Below are 18,911 nucleotides of genomic sequence, written 5' to 3'. Positions count from 1 at the left end.
CACCTAGTAGGTGATTGCTCCACAGTGGGCCAGCGGGACCACGCACGTCGACGATTCCGCGGAGGCATTTGTGCGACAACTGCAGGTTGATGAGCTGAGGAGATCACGAAAAACAAAATCGATCATAATTTTATTCTGGTATAGAGTCGGTCGCATCAGCCTCCCTTGATTCGTCGTCCAAGATGGCTCAGTATTTCTTCGATCTGCTCTACAACTTTACAGATTGCATGTGCTGCTTTCCGAGCACGCCGCAGTTGAAAATCAACAATCGCAGCTTCAAATTATTACGGCTCCTTGGTGAAGTAAGTCAATCGGATCTCCAGACCACGTTATTTCGTGGTTATACCTCCTCAACTGACATTGCCGACTCTGCTAGGGTGGATTTTCCTACGTTTACCTTGTCCAAGATAAGGCGACATCAGAGCTCTTCGCCCTGAAGAAGATCCGGTGTCCATTCGGCCAAGAATCTGTATCACAAGCTTTGAAAGAGGTCGAAGCCTACAACCTATTCACATCACAGCCGAACGTCATCCATTCGATAGACCATTGCGTATCTACGGAGCCGGGCTCGAAGTTTCGTTCCGATGGCGGCGAACCAGGATCGAAAACCGTCTACATCCTGCTTCCTTACTACCAACGCGGGAATCTTCAAGATGCGATCAATGCGAATCTCGTGAACCATACTCGTTTTCCCGAGAAGAGGCTAATGGTGCTCATGCTCGGTGTCGCCAATGCGCTTAAAGCCATGCACCAGTACCGGGTAAAGAGTGGCGCTGGATCTACGCGCAGAGCCAAAGCGGTCAGACGCGAGGGCGAGGAGGCGGACGCACAATTATCAATGCAAATGGGCAAGCCGAAGCGTCGAGCAAGCCAGCGAGTGGACGAAGAAGATTCAGAAAACGAGCCGTTGATGGATGACGAGGTTACTATAAGCCAGGAGGGAGTTCAGGAGGGAGAACTTCGCCCTTATGCGCATAGGGACATCAAACCTGGTGAGTTGGTGCGTCTGCAATTCTATGCGCTGGGTGAACTGACTTGTGACAGGCAATATCATGATCGACGATGACGGTCAGACTCCGATCCTCATGGATCTCGGCTCCCTAGCGCCCAGTCCCATTGCTATCACCTCCCGTTCACTAGCTCTGGCCGTCCAAGATACTGCTGCCGAGCACAGTACCATGCCGTACCGAGCGCCTGAGCTGTTCGACGTCAAGACCGGGTCAATCATTGACACCAAGGTTGATATCTGGTCCTTGGGATGCACATTGTACGCCTGCCTTGTAGGGAAAAGCCCCTTTGAGGCCCGAAGCGAGGAGACCGGCGGTAGTCTCAGTATGTGTGTATTGGGCGGGGACTGGCGATTCCCGGATGAGAAGCCCGGGGCTACCAAGGGCAAAGGCCGAGCTGGAGCTGAGGATGCGGGTAAAGACAACACCGCAACCATCAGCGAGCCAGTGAAAGAGGTAGTCCGGAAGTGTTTGCAGGTTGAGCCTGCTGACCGTCCTGACATCGATGAGCTCATTCAGATCATAAAGGACGTGATCAAGGATCTTTCAGATGACGATGGTATAGCTTCAGGGTCAGCCTAAAACGGGATTATTCTATCAGGAGTGACATTTCCTTTCTCCATTGAGAGACAATCACCTGTCTTCCTTTCGCGTTCGTGCGACCAACGCCTTGTCTTGACGGTGCCATTATGTGCGGGCTGCGTTGTGTTTCAATCCGATTTGTAAAGTATGAGCCGAGTGCTCAACATATTCCCTGGATATCTCCTTGAAGTTCACCATTTCTCATCAAATAGTATCTCGATTGTACTGTTCTCTGTCTGGGACCACAAGTGAATTCGGTCGATGACGGACTCTCGACTAAGTCTTCCCTTCTTCATTCTGTCGCGATAGCGACTCTGCTTCCTGATACTATTGATGATTGGTCGTTCACACTTTCTTGACCTTGGTAACAGTCCACCGGACCGATAGATATCTTCAATGCTTAGGACGTCTTTCATACGTAATGTGGACAGACTCACGATGACGAAAATCGAAAGCTCATTCGATCAAACGGCCTGCGACAGGTGAGGCTTCTTAATGCTACCAAGCTGTACAGACTCGGTGAGCTCTTGATTGACAGCCACAAAAATGGCCATCGAATGGGGATCCGAGACCAAAGGTGCCGATGTCGTCAATGCCTTTCCCATGAGCGTCAAGAAACGAACATGTAGGCCAAGCATATCCAGCCCTTTCAAACACTGCAATCATAAGCTGAATCTCGTTCCATGAGAAGTCCTCTTGACCGGAGTCAGTGGAACAGGACTATCAGCAGCAACCGCCGAGGCCCTGGCAAGCGGCGATGCAGCCGCCATAATTCTGATGGGCAAGTCGCAGGCCGAAGCGCAAGCGATGATCGACGACATCAATCACCAACATCCCAAAGTGAAGCTAATCTTCATCTCGGTAGATTTTGGCCGGTTGGCCTCTGTGCGCGAGGCGGCGGAAGCTATCAAGAAGCTTGAAGTGCCTATTGATGGGTTTGTGGGGTTTCCCACGATAATGGCCGGGCTATGGATGAAGACGGAGGATGGAATCGAGTCTCACTTCCAGTGCAACTATCTCAGCAATTTCCTCCTGATCAATTTGGTGGTGCACTTGATGCCAGCGGGTTCAAGGGTGGCCATGGTTTGCTCTAGTATCCGGCCTGAAGCGCCGCCACCGGCGTGGGATGACCCTAATTTCGCAGTAAGTGTTTTTGCTCTGTTTAACCTAGAAAGCGAAAGGTAATCAAACCGTTTTCTGTCGGTTCTGCAGGATGGAAAGACATATCATCCATTGGATGCCTATGCTCTATCGATGTTTGCCAACGTTCAAATGATCAACTGTCTGGCTATCACGGGCTGTGGACGGTCAATGGGCACCTTTTCTGTCAATGCCGGAAGTGAGTTTGCAACCTCGTCTTCCTCCATCTTGGCCTAAGCTGAACATCCTTTAGACACCAAGCCAAGCCTTCAAACCGTTGCTTCGCCAGAGCAGGTAGCTTCATGGCTCCAAAGGAAGAAAGAGTGTGCGTGCAGAACCAGATTACCCCCTGCAGCTGATGAGATCCTGACAGTCAGCCCTGTTTGAAGTGGGGGAAGATCTACCGCTTCTTCTTCAACAAGCGCCAAAGTCGGCGTCGCAGGGAATTGCCACGATTCTCAGAGCTCTTCTGGATCCGGATATCAGCGGTGAGTGGATCCTCCTATGGTTGCAATGTGTCAACCGGAGGCTATTGTGCTGATGGATTTGTGTCGGGAATAGAACGCTCTGGCGCATACCTCGACAATTGCCACATTCTTGCTCTGCCGAACATTGACTTTCCTGCTGGTGAGGAAAACGGTCGAGCGTTGTGGACACGGAGTGAGCAGCTGGTAGGGCAGGAGTTTAAACGTCTCTAGAATTGACCAGGTTGTCTGTCTACTTGTGTGTAGGAAAGTAGATATAATTGTTCCTAGATGAGTATACCTCTGCGGCGTGTAGGTAAACCCATCTCTAATGACCAGTTTATAGAACCAATGCGTATCCTGTACTTAGCTAATGAGTAGATGTTGTTTCCGTGAAGACATCCAATGAGAATAATTGCTGAGAGATATCTTATGTGCGGGGGAACCCAAGCTGTCTCCAACTTGACCACGACCTATCATCCACTTAGACAGACCAGTCTATCTCATCTCATGTCCGTCGGCGAGTCCATCCAATGACGCGGAAGACGAGGAGGGGAGAACATCTACTCCAGTCAAGCTACGGTGATAAGCAAGTTAAGCAACTACCCCAGTGGCGCTGGCTAGCTCCTTGCTTAGCTCGACGGCCATTGAGACTGTCCAATAAAGCTCACCAGCAGCTCATCATCCTTGTTCCTCTCTCTCCATACAAAATACCGTCAGGAGAGGAGAAAAGTCCGCTACCAAGTATTGGCCGTCTTTGTACCGGTGGAGCTACTGAGCCAGGGACCTGCTTCCCTCATCTAATGCTTCTATGGACCATCGTCTCCTCGTGGAGAGAGCCCGATAAGCAGTCAAGCGGGCCCCATTGATATCTGAGCTCGATGCATCCGTGCATCATTATCCAGTCCCATGATTGCGGAATGCTTCCGACCCATGCTTATCGGCTATTCTGCGATTTGGTACATATGTGATGCTGCGCTTGCCCTGATAACTATCAGGAATGTGCATCTCCCATATCGCGTCTTGGTGGATCCTCGAGAGGAGCAGATAACGAGTACTCGTACTTACCGTTCAACTTCGACGCTCAGGTTGTCTTCGAAACTCAAGCTCGTAGCAGTGTGAAAGATACATTCTGCAGTGTGACTTATACCTTGAGCTCACCGCTCGACTCTGATCGGCAGCCCAATTGCACACCCATCGGGCTGAGCAGCGGTGTATATACATTCAGAACATCAAAGGACATTTAACGGCATCATTGCAATTCGCAAACAGCATTTTGACCTTCTGCAGTTAATTTCTCTCGTCATGGCGCCTCGTGCGGACAGCCACGCCATCCCAGGCACGTTCACCCTGGTGGACGTGGATGGTGTCTTGGCCGCTCGTCACCTTGATAGAGGGGACAGAGATATTGTGCTCGTGCCTGAACCTTCCAATGACCCTGATGATCCCCTGAATTGGTCACCACGGCGCAAGCTACTATCTACTATCTGTGTGAGCGTGTAAGTCAGCCGAAGAGGTTGTTTTGATCCAGAGTTCTTGATCGAACTGCTGATCTCTCCCTATCGTCCAGGTACACCTTGTTTGCGGGAATCTCAACCTCGGTTGTGTATTCGGTGCTTGTTCAGCTCTCTGAAGAGACAGGTGTTGCGGTGGACACTCTCAACCAGGGAACAGGATATCTGTTCTTGCTCGCCGGCTGGGGCCTTCTCTTCTGGCAACCATTTGCGTTGCAGTATGGTAAACGGTTGACATACATTCTCTCATTAGTTGGAACATTGGTGAGTCTGCAAAGTAGCTGTGCCGTTGCCAGGTCATGAGACTGACAGAGTCTTTTCGCAATAGGCTACATTGGTATGGGGGTACGTTATCATGATGCTCCGTCGTGGACTTCAATCGCTAATGATGAGACTGCTAACAGTCCCTATGTTCGTTCGAACGGCGAGTGGATTGGCCGCAGTATTCTTTCAGGCTTCTTCGTTGCTCCGATCGAAGCCCTTCCAGAAGTGACCGTCACCGACGTGGTAAGTATTTGTGGATCAAACGTTCATGCCACTTGTTGATAAAGTCTAGTACTTTACGCATGAACGAGGGACGTATATGGGCCTGTACGCTTTCTTCTTGGCCGGGAGCAACTACTTTGCGCCGGTCATATGCGGCTTCATTGCCCAATATCAGGGATGGCAATGGGTTTTCTACTGGCCTGCCATATTCTGCGCTGGGACTATCGTGTTCCTCTTTTTCTTCATGGAGGAGACAAACTACGCGCGGAAACACGCCGAGACAGCCACGGTCGAGGCCGTGCTAGAGTCGTCAATGACCCCCTCCGAGCAAGGTGACCAGGGAAAGGCACCTATCCCTGCACAACCGGATGAAACAGAGTGTGGAGTTATCTACAGCAAGATGACCTATATTCAGAAGCTGTCAATCGTTGGACCTCGACAACCCAGGAACAACATGTTTAGGAGGTTCTACCAAACGTTGTACTACCTGAGCTGGCCGGTTATCTTCTATGCTGGGTAAGTCAACCGGTTTCTCATCCTCATCTGAAACATTGGATACTGACGGTGGCAGGTTTTCCTATGGCTCGTATCTGATATGGTTCAACGTTTTGAATGCCACTTCATCTCTTATTCTGGGGTCAGCGCCATATAATTTCAGGTAGGACTCTGAGAACATCCTAGCATGCTTCCGACTAAGTATGGCAGTTCATCAATGGTCGGTCTGAGCTATCTCGCATGCTGTCTAGGTGTCATTTTCGGGTAAGTTGGTCATGGTTTGCGAGCAATCAGCATACAGGCCCTACTAACTCAGTCTAGGTCCCTCTTTACCGGAAGATTCAGTGACTGGCTTACTATCAAACTAGCTCGACGGAACAGTGGAGTGATGGAAGCCGAGCAGCGCCTCTGGCCCTTCCTTGCATGCCTAATCCTTGTCCCTGGATCGTTACTTCTCTGGGGTGTGGGTGCAGCCCACGAGGTTCACTGGTTCGGACTTCTAGTCGCGATGTGCCTGCTTGCGCTCGCCAACACCTGCGGAATCACCCTGAGCGTCAACTATCTCGTAGACAGCTATAGGGAGCTGAGTGGCGATGCGATGGCTAGTGTGATCTTGGTTCGCAACACAATGTCGTTTGCCATGGGCTACGGGTAGGTTAGGGCCCAAGAAGACTTGAATCCGAGTGCTGACGATGACTTGCTGTAGTATTACACCCTGGCTTGAAAACCTGGGATACCAGAACTGCTTTGTGTCCGCGGCGTTCATTGGCATGGGCATATCTGCCGTGTTTCTGGTGATGATCAAATGGGGAAAGACATTCCGAGCTCGCAGTCGCGACAAGTACTGGAGCATTGTCAGGGAGAATCAAGCCAGGGAAATGGGACATTGATGTCGTGCCGTATGATGAACAAGACAAGATGGCAAAACGACGTACTTCATGATATATACATCTGCAACTAGCTATACATTGCAACAAGCGCTCATTCAGCCAGCTTGATATTCCCCTCCGCATCATAAACAATCTCCCGCATCTTCACACTCCGCAGATGATCCACCCCTCCAGACAGCGAACAGTCATGATAGAAAAGATACCACTTGCCCTGGAATTCCGCAATAGAATGATGCGTCGTCCACCCGAGCACCGGCTCTAGGATCCGGCCGCGGTACGTGAACGGCCCCAGCGGACTATCCCCCGTCGCATACACAAGGTAATGCGTATCGCCCGTCGACCACGAGAAGTAATACTTGCCGTTATACTTGTGCATCCACGCCGCCTCGAAGAACCGCCGCTCATGGTCATCCGCCGCCAGCGGCCTTCCCTTCTCATCCACAATCTCCAGCTCCTGAATCCCCCCCTCAAACTCAAGCATGTCCTCCGTCAGCCGCGCCACCCGCGGATACAGCGCCTTCACGCCCTCCCCGCTAGGCTCCTGCGGGCCCGTCTTCGACGCATCAAACCCCCATTCCCCCTTCTCCGACTTGCTCCAGCACTGCAACTGCCCGCCCCAGATCCCGCCAAAGTACAGATACGCCTGCCCGTCGTCGTCGACAAACGCCGCCGGGTCAATGCTGTAGCTGCCGCGGATGGGATTCGGCTGCGGCGCGAACGGCCCCTCGGGCTTATCCCCCACCGCGACGCCAATGCGAAAGATGCCCTCATGATCGCGCGCAGGAAAATACAAGTAGTACTTGCCGTTCTTGGTTGCCGCGTCGGGGGCCCAGAGCTGCTTGGAGACCCAGGGGATGTCGGAGTCCTTGAGAACGACGCCGTGGTCGGTGACGGGGCCGCCGACGGCCTCCATTGAGAAGACGTGATAGTCGTTCATGTCGTATTGGTCGCCATTGTCGTTGAACTGGATGTCGGTCTCGCGGTCGTGTGAGGGGTAGATGTATAGTTTGTTGTTGAAGACGTGGGCGGAGGGGTCCGCCGTGTAGATGTGTTTGACGAGTGGTTCGCTCATTTTGCTCATATTGTTTGACAGTTGACAGCTATCTGGCGTGTGAAAGTGGCTGCCGTGAACATCATGATATTGAACGTCCTTCTTATACATCTTAGTACCTCGGTTTTATCCGACTCAGGCTAAACAATAGACCCCAAGAAATTACCCCACCACTCCATCAGGCTAAACGGGGGATTAGATTCAAGATGCCTTAATCAGATAATATCCCGTAGAGTAGATTGATGTGATTTGGAGACGTAATCCTATCCAATGAAATCTAGTATGCGTTTAGCTGAAATGTACTCCATATCTATCAAGGCTGAATATCCATGCAGCATGCGGCATAGTTCACCACAAACTCCCGCAAACCACAAAGACAAAGACAAAGACGAACAAAAGACATGCGACACACCTTCCAGACCCCAAAAGAAGAGTCAACGCCCCCATGCCTTCCACCTCAAAATAGCATCGGGATCATCCCGTTGCGCCCGTAGAAGTCCCTGCTCCCACTCCCACTCCATCCTCTCCAAAAGCTCTTCCGTGTCGTCCTCCCTCGCAGATCCAGCGGTACCAACTGTAGGCGACTCACACCCCCTCAGCCCAATAAAACGACCAAACCGCCGCCGCTTCGTCTGTAGGTCGACGCTCTTCTCGCCCTGTGTGCCGATCCACGCGGGGATCGAGACGGGGTATGCCCTTGTGGCTTCCACCGGGGGGCATACCTGGTGGAAGTGACGGGCTAGATCGTCCAGTTGGCGAGAGGTGAGTAGATGGTAGGCGAGGAGGGTCTTGGGGAATGCAGGATGCTGCTGCCCCGTGGTGCTGGAGACGAGGGGGCAGAGCGGGGTGCGTAGATGGTGGAGGATGGGCTGGAAGGATGGATGGACCTTCTTGGGTCGTTTTGCTGGTTTTGATTCCGCTTGTGATGGTGGATGTGATGGCTTTGGTGTTGATCGGCTCGAAGTCGAGTTTGTGGGTGTTGATGGTGAGAATGCACAGGAGATAGTGGGGGATTGAGGTGATGACGGGTCTATCACGATACGGGGGAGGGAGGGATTGTTGCTGCCTTGCATTTTATGTATGGAGGAATTAGTTCAGGTCAACGTGAGATATAGTCTTTGGCTGACTCTGTAAGTTTGTTTCCTTGGTAGCTGCGTGGGAGTAGATTGCTCAAATCAAAGCACTTGGATCGTAGCAGAGAGATCAGAGAGATCAGAGAAAGGCTATCGTCGCTTATATACTTCATCCTGAGCCCTGAAACAGCTGAATGTGACAAAGGCTACGGTGAAGAACAGCCACGACAAGAATAGGAACTCTTTGTTGGTGCCAACAGACTAGCACTCGGCCACATTGTGCTCAGCCTTTGTCTCGAAGGCTTTCCCGTTTCATCTTAGAGTACGGCAAATCAAACAATAATATCATTCAACAATGTAATGAGACATTCATTGAGCGTAGTGAACAAAGATTAAGAGATAGAAACTCGAATTCAAGGATACCGACGAGGCTATATCAAAAGGCATTGTCATTGTGCACATCCAAGCACAAATACAGAGTCGTTACAGGACTGAGACTATGAAAGAGATAGACCAGCTACACGCTTCTCCAACGGTGTCTTCTTCGAGCTAAAGGCGTTGCTTTTTTCATCGGTCACTGGAGGCAAGCCGACATACTTGTTGATCCAGTTGAACACAGTCCTGTGCCATACGAGAGAGTTCTCCGGATTGAGCACCCAGTGGTTCTCGTCTGGGAAAGTCAGGAAGGCACTCTCGACCCCTCTCATCTGCAGGACGTTGAACGCTGCAAGTCCCTCGGCTATCGTCAAACGGTAGTCGAGCTCATTGTGGATGATCAGATGGGGTGTCTGCCAATGCTCCGTAAAACGAGACGGATCCCACTTCTCCCAGTTCTTTGGGACCTTCCAGATCGGGCCTCCCAGATCATGGAGCGGGAAGTATTGTTCCTCACTGGCAAGCTGAGAGGTCATGCTGAATACACCTTCGTGAGTGACGAGCGCCTTGAACCGACGGCCGAGAGGGTGGCCCTGGATCCAGTTCATCATATAACCACCATAAGACGCTCCAAGTGCAACGGCTCTCGTGGTGTCAACATAATCCAAATTCTCCTCGATGTAGTCAAATCCTTTTTCGATATCGATGTAAGGTAGGCCACCCCAAGAACCACGGATCGCGTCCGTAAATGGCTGCCCATACCCGGTGCTACCTCGGGGATTGGGCGTAATGACGACGTAACCCTGTTCAGCAAACACGGCAGGATTCCACCGAGTGCTCCATTGATCATTCCATGCGCCCTGGGGCCCTCCATGAATCAGATAAGCGAGTGGATACTTGTTGTCAGGCTTGAAATTGGACGGCTTAACCACCCACGCATGGACGGGGTGATCCTCCGCACCTTTGAACCAAAGCTCATCCACCTGTGTGGGTGAAAGACCAAAGGCGGCTCCTGCACGGCCGATAGATGAGATGACCCTGACCTTGGATGTATCCTGCGTGTCAATGATGGTCCACAAGCTATTGTCTACCAAATTGTTGCTGGCGATCAACAAAGTCGATGAATCCGCCCCCAAAGGAAAAACATCCGTAACATAACCAGAATTCGTGAGCTTCTTCAACACATCAGGCGTACTATGGCGGACATTGTCGAGCGGAAGTTGATACAAAACGCCACGACCCAGCTCCTCGACCTGAACGAATAATGACTGGTCATCCTTAGCGAACGTCAATCCCGACGGGCTGAGATCCCACTGTCCCTTGCCATCAGCAGAGGCAAAAATCTCAATCATCTCACCACTCCAAGGGTTTGGAACGTATAGGATTCTGTTCTTGTCCGACTCATAGCCATCCTCACGCATCGCGAGGAGAGCAATCGAGCTGCCGTCAGACGAAAGAACGGGGGATGACATAGCACCCTCGAGGCCCTTGACCGTGCACACCTTGGCTTCCAGAGCGCCCACACCGGTCCACGAGAACATCGGAAAGTAGTAGCACGAGCAGGAAGTGTGTGTCGCGGGGTTGAGATCAGGATCCTTCGCAACAAACACAATTGCTGATGGGCTAATGTCGAAATCGCCTGAGCCGCCAAAAGGAGGGATAGGCGACTCAACCCCAGTCAGTCCGCAAATCGAGATCAGGTTCGTCAGCCCAGAGACGGAATATCTGCCCGCCTGTCGAGTAGCAGGGGACAGGGGTGCTCGCTGCAGCAAGCCATACCAAATGGCGTTGCGCTGTGGCTCAATCCAGGAGTCCCAGTGTCGGACAAACAGGGACGTGTACAGCCTGCCAGAACTGAGAGGCTTTTTGGCGTCGTGTGGGTTGTACAATGACCCATCCGGGTTGGCCTTCCCAGCCACTGCAAACCCAATTTTGCCCGGCTCGACAACAGTCACCTTGAGGTCGGACACGGGACCGGGCACAGTGCCCGCAGTGTAGGTCTTGTCGACTTCCCGCGCATCTCCGACAATGAAGCTGGTGTTGCCATTTGCCTTTGTCTTCAGCCACACCAGCTGGTCGCTGTTATCCAGCCAATGTGGGCTGCTGGCGCCCGGATCGTTGGTGATGAGCGCCGATCGGCCGGTGGCGATGTCTAGTACACGGATCTCATTGGTCTTGGAATGAGAGTCGAAGGAATACGAAGTCTGTGTGTAGACGGCAAGTGTCCCGGAGGAGTTGGGGATGGGCCCAGAGCGGCGGGGAGCTCCCAGGAGGACCCTGATCAAGTCAACGATCCAAATTGGGGTAGAATATGCCTTTCTGACTCTAGATCTTCCGCGGCTCTAGGAAGAGACGAGACTTATCTACTTACTCTGGAGTAAACTTCATTGATCGGATGGTCATGTCCGTTCCACAGTGATAAGAGCTGTCCTGATAAGATCGGCGCCAAGCGTTGAGGGGAAGACAATGCGAGTGGGTTGAACAAACAAAACTGTGTAACTTGTAGATAATGGGCTATTATTATACGGTATATATGGCAAACTGGTAAGATAAAACCATGATGGACGGGGCAGATCAGGAGGGGGTGTGGGGGAGATGGAAGGGGGAAAAGAAGAGGAGGTTGGAGAAATGGAGAGCTGTCTTATCGCGTGAGGAGAAGATCGCTAACTCTACGAATTGATCTGAAGTAATGGATCGAACATTCTTATTATCATTGTTTCCACGTAGACTGACCGTATAAATACAACAAAGAAAATTAACAGACGGATCTAGTGCCAACAGATTTTATAAACCCTTTACTCCTCTTCCTCCTCGCTTTCATCCTCTTCCATGCCTTCAGCTGCCGTCACAGTAAACGTAGGAGCTTGGTCGACGCCCACATAGCTGTCGCACATCAGGTACAGGGTCAACTCATGCTCACCAGGCGTAGGCACAATGTACTCCAGGCGCAACTCCAATTTGCGTCCAATGGTAACTCGCTTGATGGCAAGCAAATTCTTCGTCTTCTCGTCTCCCACCACCAACCACCAATTCTCCATCTTCTTGCCGGGGTAGAATGGCGCGTGTACAGTGGTGTCAGGTTCCTCGTCCTCTTCGACTTCCCGTTCAATCTTGATCTTGAGATACGCCGGCTCGCCGGATGTGATGTTCTCGGGATCCTCCACCTGGAAGTCAAGGTCAAGGTTGGGATACTTCTCGTTGGTGAACGCGGCAGCTTGAGCCAACTGTGAGTTATCGAGACCAAGTCGCTTGACCAACGTGGGGTAGTCCTTGTTCTCGGATGGATCCATCGCTTCCATGAATTCGAAGATGTCATTGATGTTGTATTCGTTGGCCACCTTGATGGCTTCGGGGCCAAAGTGAGGAATCTGCTTGAGAGGGCTATCCCGATCCCACATGGCCTGGACCACCATCTGTGACATCTCCATAGCATTCATTGCGTTCAAGTGACCCTCGGATGAGAGAACATCGACACATGCACTGAGAAGGTTGAGAACCTTGCTGACAATGACCTCCTGATCCTTGGCAAGATCAATGGGCAGCTGCATGCGGGAGAAGTGAGCTTGCAGGAGAACAAAGGCCTTGAAGTGGGGCGAGTCGTAGGCGGGTTGCGACATTTTGACGGGTACACGATCGTACACTCGTCGCAGAATGTGGTCTTCGTGTCTCCGCATCTGAATTGACTCGAACTCCGTGGCTGAGGTGATAATCTCCAGAATACCCTTGAGCTTCGTGCGAGCGCTGAGTGACAGGAGGAAGGTCTGCATGGTGATGAAGGAAATGTTGTAGTAAGCGCCAATCATGGCCGCATTGAGGGGCGAGACGCTGTCATCCTCCTCATCCAGATCAATTATCTTAGCCTCCGACAGCTCCCTCAATGTGTTCTCTACCAACTCGGACAAGAAAGTGCTGAGTCCTTCGTGGCTAATATCACTCAGACCGTAGAAGCTGGGGTTGGCAAGGAGACGGCGGTAAAAATACGTGTACGTCATCCAATCCACGGCGTCCTGGGTCGAAGTGATTGTCCTTGTGCTGATCTCAGTCACAAATGCATCATGCAAGTACAATTGCAAATGACTCTCGACGGGCAAAGCTTCGTTAAGGAACTTCTTGTAATACTCGCGCTTGACTGACGGTACCATCAGAACACCTCGGCCAATCTTGTCCTCCTTAGGGCGAGTAGCTTTGCCGAACATCTGCAGGATTTCGCTGATGGGATAATCGATGTAGCGGTGCTCGCGGCCTTCAAAGAACTGCGTTCCCATGACGATTACAAGATGCGCCGTGAGATTCAGGTCCCAGCAGACATCGCGTGAAGCAAGGAGAACCTGGATCGCCCCAATGGTGAAGAGATGCGAGACAATGCGCTTGTCAGTGGCGCTAAGAGCTTCGTGGTAGTATCCAATGCCGTGGGAGAGCGATTCTGCCAGCGTCCGTTCCTGAATCCGATTCAGTAGTGGCGCAAGTTCATTCACATCAGCATGAAGGAATCGGTCTTCGTTATCATCAGCGGCGCAAGCAGCCAATAGATCAATAGCTGTTGCTCTTGTCTGCTTGCGATTGGGTACAAACACAAGCGCGGGCTTGTCCGGAGCCAACTGCAAGATCGAGTGATATGCCGGTTTAGCCATGGCCAGCATGAGTGAGGGGAAGTGGGGAATGCTGAAGGACTGAATATGGAGCTCGAGAGGCACGGGGCGAGCATGAGGGCTGAAATTATAGATTGTATGCTTGTTCGCACCAATCCACTCGCCGATGTCGCGGGCGTTAGCAAGAGGCACGCTCAGCCCAACGATGCGCATACCGTTCTCTAGCTGAAGGGCAATAGAATGCATGCGCGACACCACTACTTCGTACACATATCCTCCATAGCCTCCAAGCATATGCAGTTCATCTGCAATAAACAGCTGCACGGATTGCACATTCTTGCGCCTTTGCCATTGCCGGGACAGAATATCCCACTGCGTCGGCGTGGCGAGAACAAGATCTGCCTGATCCAGCAATTTCAGGTCCGCAGTGGTCTCTCCAGTCAGCTTGACGATATTCTTGCCGCCGCCGAGGTTACCCAACCGCTTCTCCCAGTCCGCATGTCGTTGATCAATCAATTCTTGGAAAGGAGCAATATAGACGGCTCTGCCACCCTTTCCGGTTGCCCAATGCCGCAGCAATGCAAGTTCAGCACAAACAGTTTTGCCGCTGCCCGTAGGAGCACCAAGGAAGACATTGTCATCGGTATCATACAACGACTTGAAAGTTTGGGACTGGATCTTGTTGAAGAATTGCCATTCAGGATAGAGTTGCTGGTAATCCTCACGCTTCAGTGCCTTGACGGGCGCCCGTTGCATGTCCAGCAAAGGAGTATGGGGCGGGAATCGCTCCGGAAGAATCAGTTTCTGGAAAGACACCGCAATCTTGGTCTCTGAGTGCATCCACCGATCGGAAACGAGAGAGATGAAGTAGTTAGGGGGCATAGGCTCGGTAATGGGAACAGTAAATTCGACTAGGTGCTCATTCATCTCGGCCTGCGCATAGTCCTTCCGGAGGATGAATTGATCGTGGAACAAGATTTCCTCGCCGTCACAGTCCTCGACGAGGATCCAAAAGTCTTGCGCTGTTCCGTGCAAAGCATCATCCCACACGAAATTCGGAGTGATGGTAAGCTCCACTCGAAGCAAGGACCTGGTTACAGGTTGAACTTGTGCCTGGACTTCCAAACGAGGGAACTTGGACACGAGATCACACACCGTCCGTCCAGCCTTGGGCATACCAAGAAGTTCGCCCATGCGAGGAGGGTCGAGGTCGAAATAGCTGGCCCAAGGCACGTCGATTCTCTCCGCTTTCTGCAGGATATCCCGGGGACAGTGAGGGAATTGACGGAGTGGTGTCATGGTCGGCCACATCCGACGTTCCGCCATCTTGCAGAGGTCGAGAGCAGTCTTCGCGACAGATGACCAGCCTTTCTTCAAGGAAATCTCAAAAAGGGCCCGCAGAATACGACCCGCAGACTGAGTGACATACACCATGTCTGCCATCAACGCAAGACCTTCTAGCTTCAGTCTGGAAATGTAGGCCTGCAGCAAAACGTTGATCTTTGAATGAGGTTCATCAATGCTCTCCTTCACAGGAACAGGAACACGACCGAGAAGTTTCGCTAACTCCAACTTCTCGTCTTGGCGAACAGGGATGTATTTGAATTCGTCGCTGAGGGCGAAAATGCGGAAGAGCTCAATGGTCGAGATGGATGGTTGAATGTGCTGAGAATAGGTCAACATGGAATTGTGGCCAATGTAGTAATGCGAAGCAATTCGTCCCAATTCTGTGGATTGCAGGCGTCCAGTCTTCTTGTCATACTTGATAAGTCCGGCCCGTTCCAAGATGACGGCTGCGGAGTGAACAAGGTCAACTCGCTTTTGTTCCAACGCGTCGTCGTTCTCATAATCGGCGCCCACGCTGTACAGGCCAGGCGAGCGGAGCATACGGACAAAAAGATAAGTGTAACCCAGCCACTCCACTCCCTCGTCGCGGTTGCGGACGTTTCCAAGAACGATCTCGGCATTCATATTATCAGCAAGTTTGCTCATGAGCTGACTTTCAATCGGCAATTGCTGATTCATGAGGGAGAGGTAGTATTGAATTTCGGTTTGGGATGTGATGATAATACCTTCGCCAAACGTGTCGTATTGAGGTCGACCAGCTCGTCCCAGCATCTGGAGGACATCCTGAGGACTAAGCTCAACCCAGCTACCCTTCTCCGGTGAATATACCTGAGTTCCTTTGATAATAACGGTATGTGCGGGAAGGTTGACACCCCAGGCAAGAGTTGCCGTACATACGAGGACTTGAATGCTGCCATCAGCGAACAGCGCTTGGACGGAGTCACGATCAGCAAGACTCAGTCCTGCATGGTGGATACCGAAGCCGTATGGCAACAGGTCTTTCAGCGATGCATCGTCGACAGACTCGGCTTCTTCCGCTAGAATAGCCCTGCTTGCAGCATCGCTACGCAAAATCTGGCCAATGGTCTCCATCTCCAATGCTTTATCCCTGATATACTTGGCCGTCTTCGCCGTTTCCTTTCGAGAGTGAACAAAGATGAGCATCTGGTTTCTTCGCTGCCCGACTTGCTCGAGAACCTTGTTATAGCAAATATCGTTCATCATCTTCAGCTGCTTGATAGCTTTTTTGTCGGTGACACCAATGAACTCCTGCTTCAACGGGCATGGTCGATAAGAACCATCAAAGTGGAACAGACCCTTATTGGGGTCGACTCGCAAGAAGCTGGCTACATCACGGTAGTTTGGCAAAGTTGCACTGAGACCAACGATGCGGACAGGTTCTCCGGTCTGCTCTACCTTCCGAATTGTCCGACTAACGATACTTTCAATGACGGGCCCTCGCTCGTCATGAAGCAAATGAATTTCATCGATGATAATCAGACGCACGAGCTTGATGTAACTCGTCTCCGACGCTTTTCTGGTAATGACGTCAAATTTTTCGGGAGTCGTGACAATCAGCTGGGTTTCAGCAATCTGTTGCTTTGTGAGTTGGCGATCACCAGTCAGCTCAGAAACTCGAATGCCGTATGGCTCGAGCCGTTTGCCGAGGTTGCCGACTTGCTCCTGGACCAGAGCTTTTAAGGGAGAGATATAAATGATTTTGAAGTCATCGAGCATAATCTCTCCGGTCTCCGGGTTGCGATTCTTGCCGATCTCGCGAAGAATGGTAAGCATGGCAACATTCGTCTTTCCAGATCCCGTAGGAGCACAGACAAGCATATTGCCATCATCGTGGAAGGCAGCCGGGTAGCACTTGGTCTGAACTCTGTTGAGCTCCTTGGCACTACCAAAGCCGATACGGGCCCATTCAGGCAGCTCAGTGGCGGAAATGTTCTTCTCCCCAGGGTCTCGCTTGGGTTTCGGCGGTGGTACATGAATCTCCTCGTATCCTTTGAATGTTCGCTTGGTGGAACCTTGAGGTAGCTTGACATTCGGGTTGGTCATCAGATGGTTGCCTTGGTGGAAGACAAGGTTCTCCAGGTTGATCAGCCTCTTGGGCTGCAGACCGCCGACCAAGCCACTCTCTGCAGGCTTCTGCTCGGGAGCCGGTGCGCTAGGGACATCGACATCCATCAGATCGAGCTTGATCTTCTTCTCGGGACGACCTGCCGCTTCATCGCGAACCGTCTTGCCTCGAATTTCGTCCAAAATAGCTCGGTGGCCAGCCTCAACCATCTCACTTTCGACGAGATGGCGAGCATCGGCATCTTCGGCAACCCTGCGCCAACGCGTTACCCACACAATCTTATCACGGTTCATGACGAATTTGGCGACAAGGTCTGGATGCTCATAATCGAAAAGTTCCATCAGATCGTTTTCCACGTCTCGCAGGGACTTCTCTGTGCCGTCCTCCGCTTTGCCACCAAGTATTTCCAGAGCCTGTGTGGCCTTCTCCTGCTGTATATGAGCGTCGGTATACGCAGAACCAATTTGACGCTGTAACCAGTAAGCGTCGATTTGCCGGGCAGGAACTATCAAGTGCTTATCCCGTCGTTGGTCGGCGCGATCTAGCCCACCGTCGATGACCATTTCTTCCTCAGCCTCAAGACCTTCGATATTTGCCTTCTCGGTCGTCGCAGCCTCGACATCGGGAGCTTCTTGTTCATCTGGCTCTTCATCGTCGGTCAGGTCATCCTCGTCTCGGACCTCGGTGACAGTGCCCATTCGCTCATCATCCTCGTCTTCCTCGTCGAAGACGACCGCAACACCCTGGCGTTCGTCGAGCTCTGCCTCTTCCTGGCCGTCCATTCCGCCCTCCATCTCTTCGTCCTCGTCTTGCGCATCGTAGTCCGTAATCTTCTTTCCCAGATTTACAAGCTCATTGAACTCTTTTGGACTCATGGAGCTGCCAAGCAAGTCATCAATCTCCTTTTTCTTGTCAAAATCCTTCATATCTTCGTCCTTCAATAGCTCCAACACAGCATCGGCAGCACTTCGGACGACTTCGTGAGGGACATCGCCCAGATGACTCGCGGTCATCGTAAGGATGAGATCGTAGGTCGCGCGGGTGGCGGGTGTTCGAGGGCGGTATTTCAACCCCTCGATAAGAGCATCAGCAGCGGAGAGAATATCCTGGCCGCGTAATTGCTGTTGCCCACGACGTTTTCTCTGTTCTCGAGCGAGCACATCCTCGCCTTCTCGGATCGCACCTCGCTCGATATCTGTAGGTCCGACGGGTTTCTTCTTGGTCTTCGGCGCATCGTCATGCGCGACCCTTGAGCCCATCTCCCGAATACTGATGCGTCCGGCAAGGGATTCTGGGTCTCCGGTGGGTTCATCATTGATGCGAGAGATGAAACGACGGTCCGCCTGGAGAACCAGGTTGGACATCGCCGAGTATTTGTACTGGGAGATATTTTGGTCCGCCATCTTGATGGTGCTTCAACTGCAATCAAAAAAAAAATTCCGAGAAAGAAAGAACGATAGTGCGACGACTTCTTTCAGTCGCCCGGGCTCGGTGGAGCTCAGATTCAGCCGGCGCGTCGACACACCTGCGTCAAGAAATGAATGGTGGAAATAATTAAGTGTCCGTGAAGGCTTCACAAACCTGGATCATCCTCTTGCAGCAGGCAAGCTTACTCGTTGTTGCAGGTTTGCAAGCTGCCTGTAGTGGTTTGGATGGTTGAAGGGAGATGGGGTTGAAAGTTGTCGGGAAGTTCTTCTGCAGCAGATTTCAGTGGCGAAGCGGGAAGGTTTGGCGAATGACACCTGAGATTCGAGGTTCCCTTTTTGGTTATCGCCGCCCGCCATCTCATCCACAGCAACACCAACATCACCT

At 51.8% G+C, this 18,911-nt stretch overlaps 5 protein-coding genes across 5 annotated transcripts; 1 reads left to right on the top strand and 4 right to left on the bottom strand.

Moving 5' to 3' along the window:
- Nucleotides 1-4,498: 4,498 nt before the first annotated feature.
- Nucleotides 4,499-6,578, top strand: ALT_9304 (putative MFS transporter; the record flags this gene model as incomplete). The annotated part of the gene is made up of 9 exons (XM_033560615.2): nt 4,499-4,692; nt 4,764-4,971; nt 5,036-5,052; nt 5,112-5,214; nt 5,264-5,709; nt 5,765-5,851; nt 5,899-5,952; nt 6,010-6,339; nt 6,395-6,578. 9 exons carry the CDS (start codon nt 4,499-4,501, stop codon nt 6,576-6,578), a joined length of 1,623 nt encoding a protein of 540 aa, XP_033416506.2.
- A 91-nt stretch (nt 6,579-6,669) lies between these two features.
- Nucleotides 6,670-7,659, bottom strand: ALT_9303 (glycoside hydrolase family 43 protein; the record flags this gene model as incomplete). The annotated part of the gene is made up of 1 exon (XM_033560616.2): nt 6,670-7,659. The coding sequence occupies one exon, from the start codon at nt 7,657-7,659 to the stop codon at nt 6,670-6,672; it is 990 nt and encodes a 329-aa protein (XP_033416507.2).
- A 404-nt stretch (nt 7,660-8,063) lies between these two features.
- Nucleotides 8,064-8,702, bottom strand: ALT_9302 (uncharacterized protein; the record flags this gene model as incomplete). The annotated part of the gene is made up of 1 exon (XM_033560617.2): nt 8,064-8,702. The coding sequence occupies one exon, from the start codon at nt 8,700-8,702 to the stop codon at nt 8,064-8,066; it is 639 nt and encodes a 212-aa protein (XP_033416508.2).
- A 497-nt stretch (nt 8,703-9,199) lies between these two features.
- Nucleotides 9,200-11,480, bottom strand: ALT_9301 (oligopeptidase family protein; the record flags this gene model as incomplete). The annotated part of the gene is made up of 2 exons (XM_033560618.2): nt 9,200-11,354; nt 11,449-11,480. 2 exons carry the CDS (start codon nt 11,478-11,480, stop codon nt 9,200-9,202), a joined length of 2,187 nt encoding a protein of 728 aa, XP_033416509.2.
- Nucleotides 11,481-11,872: 392 nt separating this feature from the next.
- On the bottom strand, nt 11,873-18,502 carry ALT_9300 (ATP-dependent RNA helicase BRR2; the record flags this gene model as incomplete). The annotated part of the gene is made up of 1 exon (XM_033560619.2): nt 11,873-18,502. The coding sequence occupies one exon, from the start codon at nt 18,500-18,502 to the stop codon at nt 11,873-11,875; it is 6,630 nt and encodes a 2,209-aa protein (XP_033416510.2).
- Between the last annotated feature and the right edge of the window lie 409 nt (nt 18,503-18,911).

The sequence above is a fragment of the Aspergillus lentulus genome, assembly GCF_001445615.1.
Source record: "Aspergillus lentulus DNA, contig: Alt17, strain: IFM 54703, whole genome shotgun sequence".
NCBI lineage: Eukaryota > Fungi > Ascomycota > Eurotiomycetes > Eurotiales > Aspergillaceae > Aspergillus > Aspergillus lentulus.
The sequence above is the reverse complement of the archived record's forward strand: the minus strand, read 5'-3'. Positions and strand labels throughout refer to the sequence as shown.